The 14,281-nt window shown below is 34.8% G+C and overlaps 1 protein-coding gene across 2 annotated transcripts in view; it reads right to left on the bottom strand.

The window, feature by feature from the left end:
- Positions 1-14,281, bottom strand: part of LOC150110238 (putative phospholipid-transporting ATPase IIB) — a 359,872-nt gene that overhangs the window by 35,120 nt on the left and 310,471 nt on the right. For both annotated transcript variants that reach the window (XM_090398500.1, XM_090398506.1), the window contains one exon: positions 2,937-3,045. In XM_090398500.1, the coding sequence (XP_090254626.1) occupies positions 2,937-3,045 (109 nt within the window). The remainder of the gene's footprint in view (positions 1-2,936; positions 3,046-14,281) is intronic.

The raw sequence follows: 14,281 nt of genomic DNA, 5'->3' as shown, positions 1-14,281 counted from the left end.
ACGTACAATTTGTAATTTTTATAATTTTATACTATGTATTTGTTTCATAGTTTATATGTTTTCTTAACTCCCATAAATTACCTGATGCCAAGTCTTGCATAACACGATTTAAATAACGCAGCATTTCTATGGAACCTAACATCCGCGTTATACAAGGGTTACCTGTATATATATATATATATATATATATATATATATATATATCCTGCTAACAAAAGGTTGTTAATCTACATTACATAAGTATTACAGGTGGGCTTAGGATTTTTTTTAACTTAAACCACAATATAAAATGATGATACAACATGACAGAATTTCATGTTAGCTGGGGAGTTGTCCAGTTACATAAGGGCCCCCTTTTTTTTGCCAGGGAACCAGGGCAAACAGCGAAAAGTCAGCTACTGGAACAAATCCTAAAACACACCCCAACTTGAGAGAGAGAGTGGTTAGGATTGTCTGGTATTCTAGTGAGCATGTGAATAATGCACGCATGATTGCTGGTGATAGTAAATGCCTTGGGATCTGCTCCATCATCACATATGGAGGTGTGAACATTAAAAGCACTGAGAAGGATGACTTTACTATTAGGAAAGTCAAACTAGAGAAAATCAAAGAAGATAAGAATAGCTAATAGCATAAGAAAATCACAGAGACAAGAAATGGATTTGAGAATACAAGGTAGGGAAATTGTTAGCCAAAGAAGATCAAAAATAGGAAATTCCTGGATGGATATTCTCTTACATGACATGTAAGTGCAGATATATGAGACCTTTGAGGCAAAACAAAAAAGTTTAAGAGTGTTGTGTATAAAAGTGAGATAAGTAGTGATTGATAAGGCTGATAGGTATGTTTATAGTAGAAAACATATGCAATTTTGTAGAATGGAAATTAAATAAATATAATTAAAGTTGGAACAAAGAACAATACTTGTGAAGTGGATCTGAAAGAACTAAAACTGCAAACTAGAATTCCTTTATAACACATTTTGAGATGCAATGTTTAACATTAATATTTTATGTTTATTACTTATTCTTGATATCTTATTGAGAATAAGATATCAAGAATATCTGTATGCAAAACTGTTTTGCATACAGATATTTTAATTGTATCGTGCTGTGTAACGTGCAATGGCACCAGTCTTATTTTTAACATCTATTAAGCTTTATACTGAATTTGACAATGCCTGCAAATTATCCCTTCTTCAGAGGAATAGAGAACATAAGTTATAAAGAAAGCAGTTAGTATAAGTCTCATAATTTTTTTTAATAATGCAAACAAAAATATAAAAAGTATCACTTAAGGACTGAGGCTGCATAACCAATAATAAATCCAGAGATTGACTAAGGATATTCATATAATCAAATATCCATTCCTCATCCTGCCATAGTGTTAATAGATGTCCACCTGAATAGTGAACAAATAAGAACAGGCTCATACCTAGTTGACCAAACTGTATTCTGTATAATCAATGGGTAAGACACTGCCTGGTTAGACAAGATATTATTTCATACAGCTTATAAATATTTACAAATTTGCTGTTAGAACTGAAAGATGTACAAGAAAGTGGTTTGATGTTAAATCAGGTGCAAAGTAATTTTATCTACAATCTATGAGGATGGTCTGAAAAGTTCTTGGCCTAACAATGAAAAAACAAATTTATAATTTCAAAATTATTTTTATTTTTCAACATAATCTCCCTTAAGGCTAATACATTTATTCTAGCGATGCTCCAGCGCCATTATCCGGTCCCTGTAGTGGTTCTCAGTAAGATCTGCAAAATACCCCTCTACAGCTGCAATCACTTCTAGATTCAAAGAAAACGCTGGCCAGTAAGGATGAGTTTTAGTTTTGGGAAGAGACAGAAGTCACAGGGAGCCAAATCTGGGGAATAGGATCGATGTTCCTACAATTCATAGTGCACATCTCTTAATTTTTCCATTGCCAAAACACCTTTGTGGGCAGGTGCATTGTCCTGATGAAAGATGAGTTTTTTCTCACGAATTTTTTCGCCTAGTCCAGTTAAAAGTTCAAAATAATATTCCCCGGTTATTGTTTTACCCTTTTCAAGATAATTAATAAACAAAATGCCTTCACAATCTCAAAACACTGATACCATGACCTTTCCTGCTGATGGAACCGACTTTGTCTTCTTTGGCACTGAACTGCTGTTTGGATTCTGGTGTGTAATGGTGAATCCAAATCTCATCCATAGTAATAAATTGTCGCAAAAAATCAGCTTTATTCTTGTTAAAATGCTCCAAGCACTGTTCAGAGATTTTCATGTGAGTGCGTTTTTGATCCACTGTGAGCAAGCATAGCACCCATCTTTCACAAAGCTTTTTCATTTGCAATTCTTCATGCAAAATATAATCTACACATTCTTTTTAAACACCTATAGTCTCAGCAATTTCACGCACTTTGACTTGCCGGTCATCCAATATCATATTGTGTTGTTTTTGATTTCTGGTGTTGTTACACTTTTTGGACATCCTTCACGTGGATCATCTTCAAGGCTGGTACAACCACATTTAAACTTGGCAAACCATTTCCTAATTGTCAAAAACGAAGGAGAAGAGTGCCCATAAACTTTGAGTGCCTGCACGATACTCAAATTTTATCCATTTCAAGGAATATAGACAACACTTTTGCTTCAGACAGCTGTATAAAACAAACTACTTGTTAGAATGACTTGAAATTTCACATGGATGCTTATGACAGATGTTTCAACTTAGAAAAAAAAATCTTGCCAATAGTATTGCCATCTATGGTCAAGGCCGAGAACCTTTCAGACCACCCTCGTATATGGCTCACATCATTAAAAAAAAAAAGCTATTCACTTATATATAAATTTACATGCTGTTTTCAAACAGTTTCAAAATGAAGTTGCTATCTATATAAATTTAACAAATGTTGAAATTAAAATAATTAAATATAATTACTTTTGTTAATTCTTTGTATAATTCTGGATAAGTAAGAACAATGTCTGGTGGAACATCTTTATCTAAGACCAATGAGAATACTGGAAACATGGTGTAAATAGTTGCATACCTGTAACAGAATTTATACATATTATGGAAAAGAATTTAATTGCAACTGTTAAAATCAATGAAGACATTACTGGTAAGAAAATTTCTTGTGGAATTTGAAATTCTTGAATAACCAGAGATGATTTCTTTTCCTTCCTTAAAAAATACACATTCTTGTTTATATTTTGGATGACAAAATATAAACAAGATGCACAATTCTGGTGGCATTCATAACATCAGCTGGCAATCACAATACCATATAAAAACAATTTAAACATATTAATCAATTCTGGGGTGTTTAGGAGTCAACGCTGTTTTACTGAGAGGAGATCTCCACATAGCCTTTAAAGGAATGCAGAGAACCAAATGGCCTTATGACCTAATGTCCAATATCCTCACCTCCTCTTGCATTCTTAGCTGATGAAAGCACACAAATGAATGATGAACGCTACTGACTATTTGGCCAGACCACAGTGCCCCAAAGAGTAAGATCCCAACATAGCTTCTTAGCAACTGTTGAACCACCTGAAAACTCTCCAGAGACAGGACCTCATCAATGGCTTGCACTATATCCAGAGAATAATACTGGTATTGAAAAAGCCAAACATCTTCCACGTGGTGCCCCTTTAAACTGGACTACTTGGAAAAGCCTCAACAGACTTCGAATGACATTATGCTGCAAACAAAACCTCATCAAATGGGGCTATCTCACTGGACCAGACAATTGTGAGTGTGGGATGATTCAGTCCATGGAACACTTTATTTCTTGTCTCCTTCTTCAAGCACCTTGCACAAAAGTGGACCTTATATCCTGCACAGAAAGAGCAGTTGATTGTGCAAGATACTGAAGGGACATCTGACCATATTTATTGTATATAACTTATGTGTAGTTTCTTTTTTCTTCATATTTTACTTATCAGTCCCTGTGTAATTCATCTACCAAATTTAAGCTATTCTCATTTGTAATGTATCCTAAGTTGTTGTAAATAATGTTGTACCACTTACTTACTACTGTACCACTTGTGTTTGGATACAAAATAAATAACCTTCTCGTGGTGCACCCTGATAGGTATCTACCTGGATACTGAATGAATGAGAATGGGCTGGCAATTTGGGATTTAGCTGACCAAATTGTATTCTTATTGGATTAAACCAAAATATAAAATGATGGTACAACACGACAGACTTCCATGCTGGCTGGGGCATCACCTGGTTAATCAAGGCCCCTGTTGTTTTCACCAGGGAACCAGGGCAAACAGCAAAAAGTGCTAATGGAAGAAATCCTGAAACACACACAAATTCAACAACATCAGAGTTCAAGATCAGTACTATCAACATAAGAAGCCTGAATGGCAAAGAAATGGAGTTAGCTGAGGAATTGAATAAGTATCAGATCGACGTAATAGGGTTGACTGAAACAAAAAAGACACAATCTGGTGAGATTTTTCTGAAAAATAAATACAAAATGTTATAATCAGGCAATGACAATCAAGAAAAAGAATGTGTAGCTATAGTATTGAACACAAAATATCATGCAAATCTTCTTGAATGGCAAGCAATATCAAGTAGAGTGATGTGGGCAAATATCAGAATGGGGGAACTAGACAATGAGACTTATTTGCACCTATGGTTCCACAGAAGGTTCTACTAAGGTAGAAGTGGAGGAATTTTTTGAGGCAGATTCAACAGATTCAAACAGCCCGCCAAAACCTAGCTACAAGACAGAATCTGGTTTCAAAAATGCAATCCGAACTATCGAACTATATTAATCCAGACATTCTACAAGTACTTGAAAGAATTACGGACAATTCGGCCAAATATACCCTGGAAAAGAATAAAGAAAAACTCAAGACCAAATTCCACAGTTTGAAACAACGGCAAAATATGGCGGCCAATCACAGGAATCCATCCAATCAGAACACCAACAATGAACAACAAACAAGGGAGACAAGGAGCGACCAACCACAGACAAGCAAGAACCACGTGATCAACCTATCAAGTCACACCCTGAACAACGGCGAACTTATGCTACCGAATAAAGGACTGAACTATGCAATAGCACCTAAAAAGGTAAACAAATCGGATTTTATCTACCACATAGAAAGAGGCATCAGGTCCCTACCTAACAACACAGCAGATAAAATACGACTAGAAACTAGTAATGTCCTAAACACTAAGAAAACCATACAGAACAATCTCACAAAAACAGAATTAGCAGCAATTAAGTCATTAAAAGCCAAACAAAACATAATAATAACGAAATCAGATAAAGGCAATGCCACTGTTGTCCTTGACAGGCCAACATACGTACTTCAAATGAATCAACTAGTAGCCGATAACAACACATATAAGCTTATAAATTATAACCCAACAAAAAAGGATAAAGGATAAAACAGAGAAACTACTCAAGTCTGTCACTTCTTGGCCCCCAGATACGGTTAAAAAACTCAAACCCCACTACGCCCGCTCCCCCAGAATATACGGGATCCCGAAAATACACAAACAAAATGTGCCCCTTCGACCAATCGTGGAAGACCAGTCCCAATTACCACTTAACCAAGAAATTAGTTGCAACACTCAAGGAGTTGGTAGGTCATTCCCCCTCATACATAAAAAACGCCCACCACTTTATAAACAAAATTAAAAACATAACACTCGACAAAGACGACTTATTAGTCAGTTTTGACGTTTCTGCCCTTTTCACTAATTTCCCCATCAATGACACAATTCTCCTACTACAGAACAAATTTCCGCCCGACATTACGGTCCTCTTTGTCCACGTACTAAAGTCCGGGTACTTCGTGTGGCAAAACAAATTTTACCTACAGAAAGAAGGTACAGCCATGGGCTCACCACTATTCCCCCCCCCCAATCGCTAACTTCTACATGGAAACCTTTGAGCAAAGGGCACTTGATTCCGCCACGCTAAGATCGACAGTCTGGCTCAGATACGTTGACGACGTGTTCGCGATCTGGCCGCACGGGCGACAAACGCTAAACACATTCCTTAGCCACCTAAACAAACAACACGAACGCATACAATTTACCATTGAAATCGAAAATCAAAATTCGCTCCTGTTCCTAGACACACTAGTCACACGTCTTCCTTCAGGCAGTCTTTCCTTCACAGTCTACCGAAAACTGACACACACTGGCCAATACATACATGCGAATTCATACCACCACCCATCACAAAAATATGGAGTCATTAACACCCTTAAAAACAGAGCTACAACAATTTGCTCTACCCAGCAAGCCCTGAAACAAGAACTAAAAATCATCAGCGACACATTCATAAATAATGGCTATAACAAAAATACTATTAATAAAATACTCCATAAAACAACAACAAAAACGAATCTAGATTACAGTAAAACCATAGCCATCCCATACATTAAAGGGTTATCAGAAAAAATCAATAGAATCCTACAGCATCATAACCTCAATGCCACCTTTAAACCACCCACTAAACTTAAAACCATATTCAACTCCTCTAAGGATCCTCTCCTCCCATTAGCACATCCTGGAGTCTATAGCATCCGCTGCACCTGTAACTTACCATACATTGGTGAAATAGGACGGACAATCCCTATATGCCAGAAAGAACACATTAGACACATTAAATATAACCATTATGGTGAAGCAGGCCTCTCAGACCACACGCTCAACACCTTACACCAAATCAACTGGAAAAGCACCTGCTCTTTACACCACACAAAAACCTGGTATGAAAGGAAATTCAAGGAAGCCTGCGAAATCTTGACAAACCATCCAAATATCAACAACAAAGAAGGCATGAAAATTCCAAGGATCTGAATGGCACACATTCAGCCTACCTAATATATAAGATCCAGCATAAGTCAGGACTCTAACCAATCTACAACTATTACTAGAAGCCATTCCATATCAACTGGCTGGAATGTACAGGTATAACATGTTGTTATTATATGTATATAGATAGTTACTTGTTGTTGCGCCCAATGTATTTCTACAACCAACAGATAACATTAATAATAGGACTCTAGCATTGATGTATAATTTTTATTTATTTATTTATTTATTTATTTTTTTTTTTTTCACCAGAGGTCAGGCCAACAATTGTTATAGTGGTTGGTCAGTATCTTTAACAAACCAGTTTGATTGTAGTGTAGCTTGTTTTCTGTGTATAGTTGTATGCTCCAGAAGATGACCTTGACATAAAGGTCGAAACGTCGAATTGTAGGTTTTAGTTATATTAAACTAAAGTTTTCATTCAAACATGGTAGTTGTCTCCATAATTTTCAAAAATGCACTAGGATCACCGTGCAAGCCTAAAAGAAAGAATTTTTTGAGGCTTTAGAGAAAGCAACTGACATAATGAAAAATGAAAAGATGGTCCTTGTTGGGGATCTAAATAGCAAAGTAGGAAATGATTATCAGATATACAAAAATATTTTGGGAAAATCTGGAGAAAAGAGCAAAGCTAATAATAATGGCAAATACCTGTTGGATTTCAGCTCAGAACATGGATTGGTTATTACAAACACCATGTTCCAACATAAAATGTGCACAAATTCACATGGAGAGAAGAGGCAAGGAATAAGAAGTCTCATTGACTATGTTATTGTTCATCTTTTCTCCCTGGTGTAGGACACTAGAATGTACAGAGGATTTGAAATTGGAAGTGATCACCATTTAGTCTTGAGCAGGATAAAATTGAATTTCATATTGAAAAGGAGAACATGTAAGAAAGTTTTAAAGTGAATAAAAGTTGAGCAGCTCTCAGATGTGAACTATAGAGTAAAATACACAAAGATTATTGAAGGAAAAATGAAAGAGTTTGAGAACAGGAACCAAACCTTGGAGATTCAGTTGCAAATTCTGAAGAAAACATTGATTGATTCAGTCAGAGAGGCATGTGATTGTCTGCAAGGAGAGAAAAATCAGAACTTCATGATGGACACAGGAAGTTAAAGAGGCAGTAAAGGATAGAAGAAAGCATATCAAAAGTTCCTGGCAAATAAGTCAGCTTGTGCTCTTAGAGAATACAGAGACAAATGTAAGAAAGCTAAACACTATGTAAAACAGCTAAATCATGGGAAGACTTTGGTAAGAACATAATAGACAACAGAATCAATAAAGCTGGTATGGTAGGAAATCAATTGAATAAATTTATATGATTTATATGAATAAGAGAGAAATCAGTCAAAACACTAAATTAGCTATATACAAGACAGTGTTCAAACCAATTTAAACTTATGGATCTGAGAGCTGGGTTAGAAATAAAATACTTGCCCAAAGATATGAGAGTCCTGAGAAAGATAAGGGGCATGAACAGATGTTCATGCCCCTTATCTTTCTCAGGACTCATCACATCAGTGGCAATATCATATTAAAAATGAGGATATTAGGAAAGAACATGACATTGTTTTCATCCAGGAATGTGTTAGCAGAGCTAATCACAGGTGGTATGGTCACTTAAACAGAATGGGAAAGGAAAGATTAGCAAAACAAGTGTTCTCTGCCAGATTGGCAGGAAAAAGACCAAGAAGAACAACTGGATAGAGGTGGAATGATACAGTTAAAAGTGCCTTAGAAGATAGAAATAAGATCTGATGATGTTGGAATTTTGAGGAAAATTGTAGATAGGAAGTTAGTAATGATGTAAGTTTTTCATGTAGTACTATCATATCCTGTACACCCCTTGAGGGTACATATCAGGAATTTGATGATGATAATCAATTCTTGATTATCTGGAATAACAGGAAGGTAGATAAATAGAAAAACATATACATAAAAAAAAATTGAATTCTAATAGAATTAGCCCTATATATGATTTAAAATATTTTTAAAATCCAAGTATTTTTCCTTTTTTTTTTATTTCTAAATTTAGAAATCCTTTTATTACAGAAACACTCTAATTTTCTGTCTGCAGTTATTTAAAATATTCAATCACAGCCTTAATCAATTTAGCATGGATAGCTAGTTTTTAATTTTGTATTTAATAAGCCATTCATACTTAAAGGATCCAGAAGACCTTTATTAAGATAGAAATTATGTACATATTAAGCATGATATATTTGCACATATTGAGCATATTTCTTAAAGCAGACAGCTACTATCATTTATTATATTTAAATATATATTGTCACAGAATAATTAGATAACAAATGTTCTTTTAAGAAATAAGCAGTTAAGTTAAACACAGTAGATGACATGTGTGTTAAAAGAAAAAAGAAAGTAACAAATTGGATATGACTCTGCAGAACAGGATTTTAAAATGACTGCAGCGATAATATTAGGATTTGCAAGATTTATCTTGGAAAACATCCAATGAAGAAAAATTTTAAGGTCGATTAGAAAATAATTTTTCCCCCCCTTTTTTTTTTTTTTTTTTTGTCAGGTTGATTATATTGTTGCTTTTACTCACATGATGACTACAAAAAACAAACAAAAATTTGTACACAAAGAACTTTACTTCATGACTGCTTTATCTTTGTGTGTATAATTATATATAATGTACAACACATATATTAATACCTCAATATGTCAGCAATGCATTACTTAATAAAGTTATGCAACTCAAAATTCATGTAATAAGATATTATATATTACGCAAATTACGAAAACAACTACTGTGTTGGAGCAAAACTTTAGTTTAATATAAACCAAAATAAACACTAAATTCATCATCTGGAGTACACATATATTAATAAAGAAACAAGCTGCACTACAATCTGCATGGCATGCTAAGTTATTGACCAACCATTACAAAGGAATAAGAAGTCTCATTGCTGGGACTTCTTATTCCCATAAGACTACTGGCCTGACCTCCAGTGATAAAAAAAAACTTACTACATCAAAGCTAGAGTTTGATTATTATTATTATCATCCTCTATTAAGTTACAAAATTAAATGAAGCTGGAGAACAAAATGTTTACAAAAATGGAAAAAATTAATAAATAAAAATAAAAAAGAATACAAAATTACTTATATAAGAAAACATATAAATTACAACCAACTGGTATGGATAGTGCCCAATAAAAGCTGTAAATTAGTTTCGAGTCCTAATGTCAGAATTTGCTGGAAACTAAGTGAGCTGAATGTGTGCCATCCGAATTTTTATGCTATTACTGTTAAGATTAGGGTGGTTAATCAAAATTTCACAGGTTTATTTAAATTTTCATCGATATGATGTATGTATCTAGGTTTTTGTATGATGTAATGAGCAGGTACTTTTCCAATCGATTTGGTGTAGGGTGTTAAGGGTGTGATCAGAGAGGCCTGCTTTACCAAAATTGTTACATTTAATGTGCCGTTTGTGCTTTTTTTTTTTTTTTTTTTTTTTTTTTTTTTTTTTTTTTTTACAGATAGGGATTGTACATCCAGTTTCCCTAATATAAGGTAAGTTGCAGGTGCAATATACAATAAACTCGAGGGTGCCAATGGGGGGGAAGAGGATCCTTAGAGGAGTTGAATATGTTCTTTAATTTTAAAGGTCATTTAAAAGTGGCACTAAAGTCAGTAACTTTAGCATGCCATGTAGATATACTCCAGATGATGACTTTAATGTGAAGGTCGAAACGTCGATGTAAAATTTTATTTATAGTGCGCCATTGTAAAATCTTTATTCTCTTTATTTAATATTTCCATTTTGTCAAATCTTAATTCTTAAATGCACTTGTATCTGTTCCTTTAGTAAATCCTTCTATAGTACAACCTTAATTCTCTTAACTCTTGGCCGATCTTTATTTATAAGAACGATGCTAGTGGTTTGGGGGACAAAGGGAATACTAATGGTCAATGCCACTTCCTTTGTCTCCACACTGGTTCTAATTCCTTTTTTGGATTCAGGGAAAATTTATTTTTCACTGCACCACCCTGAATCCTAGATTATCAATGGGTGTAGAACCAAGGAACCAGAACACAGTTTAGCACACAATCTTAAGTTACTATAATTTACGTTTGCAGTCGTAGCCTCTCTATAAATTAATCTCCCGCTGTGGTCTGTATTTTATGAGCAAGTGCAACAGAGAAGAAAATCAGGCAAGTCATCAGTTAAACAAAGAAAACAAAACATTTAATTCAAATGAAACATTTTACGCATTATGAATACACTTTGATTAAGTATTCTACAATTGCTAATAAATGAGCACTAATTATTCAAATTCTCTATATCTATCTTAGCATGCAAGACAAAGAACTTCATTTATGGTTTACAATTTACACTTGAAAAATCACCCTTATTCATCAATACTAAGGACATTTGTTAACTGAATTACTAAACTAGCTTCACGTGCTCTCATACAATTTCTCTCACAAAATTCTCATAACTTATTCAATCATAAAAAGAGACAATTCCTAGGCTCCACGTGCTCTCGCACTATTTCTTTCACAAAATACTCAAAATTCTTATAACTTACTCTATCATTAAAAGAAACAATCTCTAGAGTCCTTTCTAAAATTTACAGATATCCTTCTAATACACATTTACATATAAATAACATAAACTGTACGTTATCAATTGCTGGGGAAATATCTGGCCACCTTACATATCTCGTCTGGACAATTACTTTCGACTCCACTTTCCTTCTGCTTTTTCTGAGGCATTCTTCAAGGGTTCGAGTTACACTGATTTCTGCCGCTGAAATTAGGTAGACGTTGTTCTCTGGTGAACTGGCTCAACATCGTAACGATATTTCCGCAAGCATCGGTGAATATCTTCTGCTGGGCTGGTCGCCGACCGGTATTTTTTCAGGAAATCCACAGCAAAGTTCCTCAGTCATTTTCTTGAATCCGCGGGGAACGAGGGGATGCCACGAGGAGGCTCCACACACATCAACAAGACCGCAAGAGATCCGAAGCGTAAGCATAAGAGTAAGAGAGTTTTTCTGGCGCTGCACAACTTTTTAAATTACGTACCACACGTTCACTCCACGTCATCGATTACTCCTCCTATTTGTCAGTGTCACATCACGTCACCCAGTACTGAGCCCCACACACGGAATTCTTAGCGTACTCTTCCGAGCGTATGTGTGTGTGTGGGGGGGGGACTACTTGCTTACGAAAAGGGTGCACCTGTACTCTTTGTTGCACGTGTTCAGAATCCGGCCACTTTTATTTAATCGGATTATCTCTTTCACCCAGCAATTTATAAATACTTACACTTAAGCAGTAAGGTTTAAGCAATTTAGCAATTCACAATATTTTACATTATAACATAAATAAATGAAAGATTCTCAGTTTAGTAATATTTTTGTAATTTACAAGAGTTTAGTATATTCTGATATATCAATAATTGATTCAAAATGTAACCCCATGTTAAGTCTGAAGGAAACTTAAATTAATTTAATTTTTGTTTCATTCAGAACTTAACATCGAGTCTTTATTTTGGTTTATATTAAACTAAAGTTTTACTCCAACACGGTAGTTGTTTCCATAACTTTCATAATGTATTCTGATCACTGTGTAAGAATGAAGGAAAGGATTCTCATAATCCATGGAAATGATATCCACAAGCGTTGCAATCATTATTTTTACAGTATTACAGTAAGCTAAAGATAAAGAAAAAACAGTGAAATGACTTAAGTCTGTCACTTCGTGACAGCCCTAATTATCACCTGGCCTAGAAATTAGTGCTAACACTCAAGGAGTTGGTAGGCCATTCCTCTTCCTATATAAAGAACACACATAAACATAATACTTGGCAAAGATGATTTATTAGTCAGTTTTGAAGTGTCTGCCCTTTTCACAAATGTCCCAATCAAGTGAGACAATTCTTCTCCTACAGAACAAATTTCCACCCAATATTATGCCTCTCTTTGTCCATGTACTACGTTCCAGTTACTTGGTGTAGCAAAATAAATTTTACCTACAAAAAGAAATTATGGCCATGGGCTTACCTCTATCCTCCCCCAATTGCTAACTTTTGTATGGAAGCTTTTGAGCGATGTGCTCTTAATTCCTTTACTTTAAAACCTACAGTTTGGCTTAGATACATTGAAGATATTTTCATTATCTGGCCACACAGTTGCCAACCACGTTCCTTAGCCACCTAAACAAACAACATGAGCGCATACAATTTACTATTGAAATTGAAAATCAAAACTCGCTCCCTTTCCTAGATACACTAGTCACACGTCTTCCCTTAGGCTGTCTATCCTTCACTGTTTACTGCAAGCCTACACATACTGGCCAATATATACATGCTAACTCTTATCACCATTCTTCGCAAAAAACTTGGAGTCATTAACACCCTCAAAAACAGAGCTATCACAATTTGCTCTAATGAGCAAGCTCTTAAACAAGAAATAAAAATTATTAGCAATACATTTATAAATAATAGCTATAGCAAAAATACTATTAATAAAGTTCTTCATAAAACTTCATCAAAAAATAATATGGGATAGCTATCCCATACAATAAAGTGTTATCAGAAAATATTAATAGAATCCTACACCATTATAATATTAATGCCACTTTTAAACCACCTTTAAAATTAAAAAACATATTCAACTCCTCTAAGGCTCATCTTTCCCCATTGGCACATCCTGGAGTTTATTGCATCTATTGCACCTGCAACTTACCTTATATTGAGGAAACTGGACGTACAATCCCTATCCATAAAAAAAGAGCATAAACGACACATCGAATTTAACAATTTTGGTGAAGCAGGCCTCTCTGATCATGCCAATAACACCCTACACCAAATTGATTGGAAAAGAACCTGTTCGTTACATCATACAAAAACCTGATATGAATGATCGGTACACAATAAATAACGGAAAAAACTCACGTAGAAAGATTATTTATTAGTATAATTTTCGCCTGTGTGTCACAGGCATCCTCAGTACATTAAGCTCAAAATTAAACACTAACTGACAATTCCAAAAAGCGCCACCTAAGTAGCTGGTGTAAGATAACTAAAAAGGTCAATAACTTCCCTAAAAAAAAAAAAAAAAAAAAAAAAAAAAAAAAAAAAAAAAAAGTTAGGAAAGATTAGCTGATTTGTAAAGTCCTATCTCCCAATAAAGGGGACAGACGTAAGCCGTCGGATCTGTTTAAGTTAGGAGAATGAAGTAGAGTTTCACATGTTTCTTTATAAAGGCGTTCCATGAGAAACTGACTTTTGTGAAGAACTCTTGTCTTTCTCCAATGAACTCTGTGTCTAGTGAAGATGGCATGTTCAGAAAGTCCAGACTTTTCAGGTTTAAAGTATTCAATATAAGATTGGTGTTCTTCTAGCCGAATAGAGGCAGATCTTCCCGTTTGTCTGAAAT

The sequence above is a fragment of the Typopeltis vanoorti genome, chromosome 1, assembly GCF_054136105.1.
Source record: "Typopeltis vanoorti isolate ZY-2024b chromosome 1, IOZ_Tvanoo_1.0, whole genome shotgun sequence".
In the NCBI taxonomy this organism is placed as follows: domain Eukaryota; kingdom Metazoa; phylum Arthropoda; class Arachnida; order Uropygi; family Thelyphonidae; genus Typopeltis; species Typopeltis vanoorti.
The sequence above is the reverse complement of the archived record's forward strand: the minus strand, read 5'-3'. Positions and strand labels throughout refer to the sequence as shown.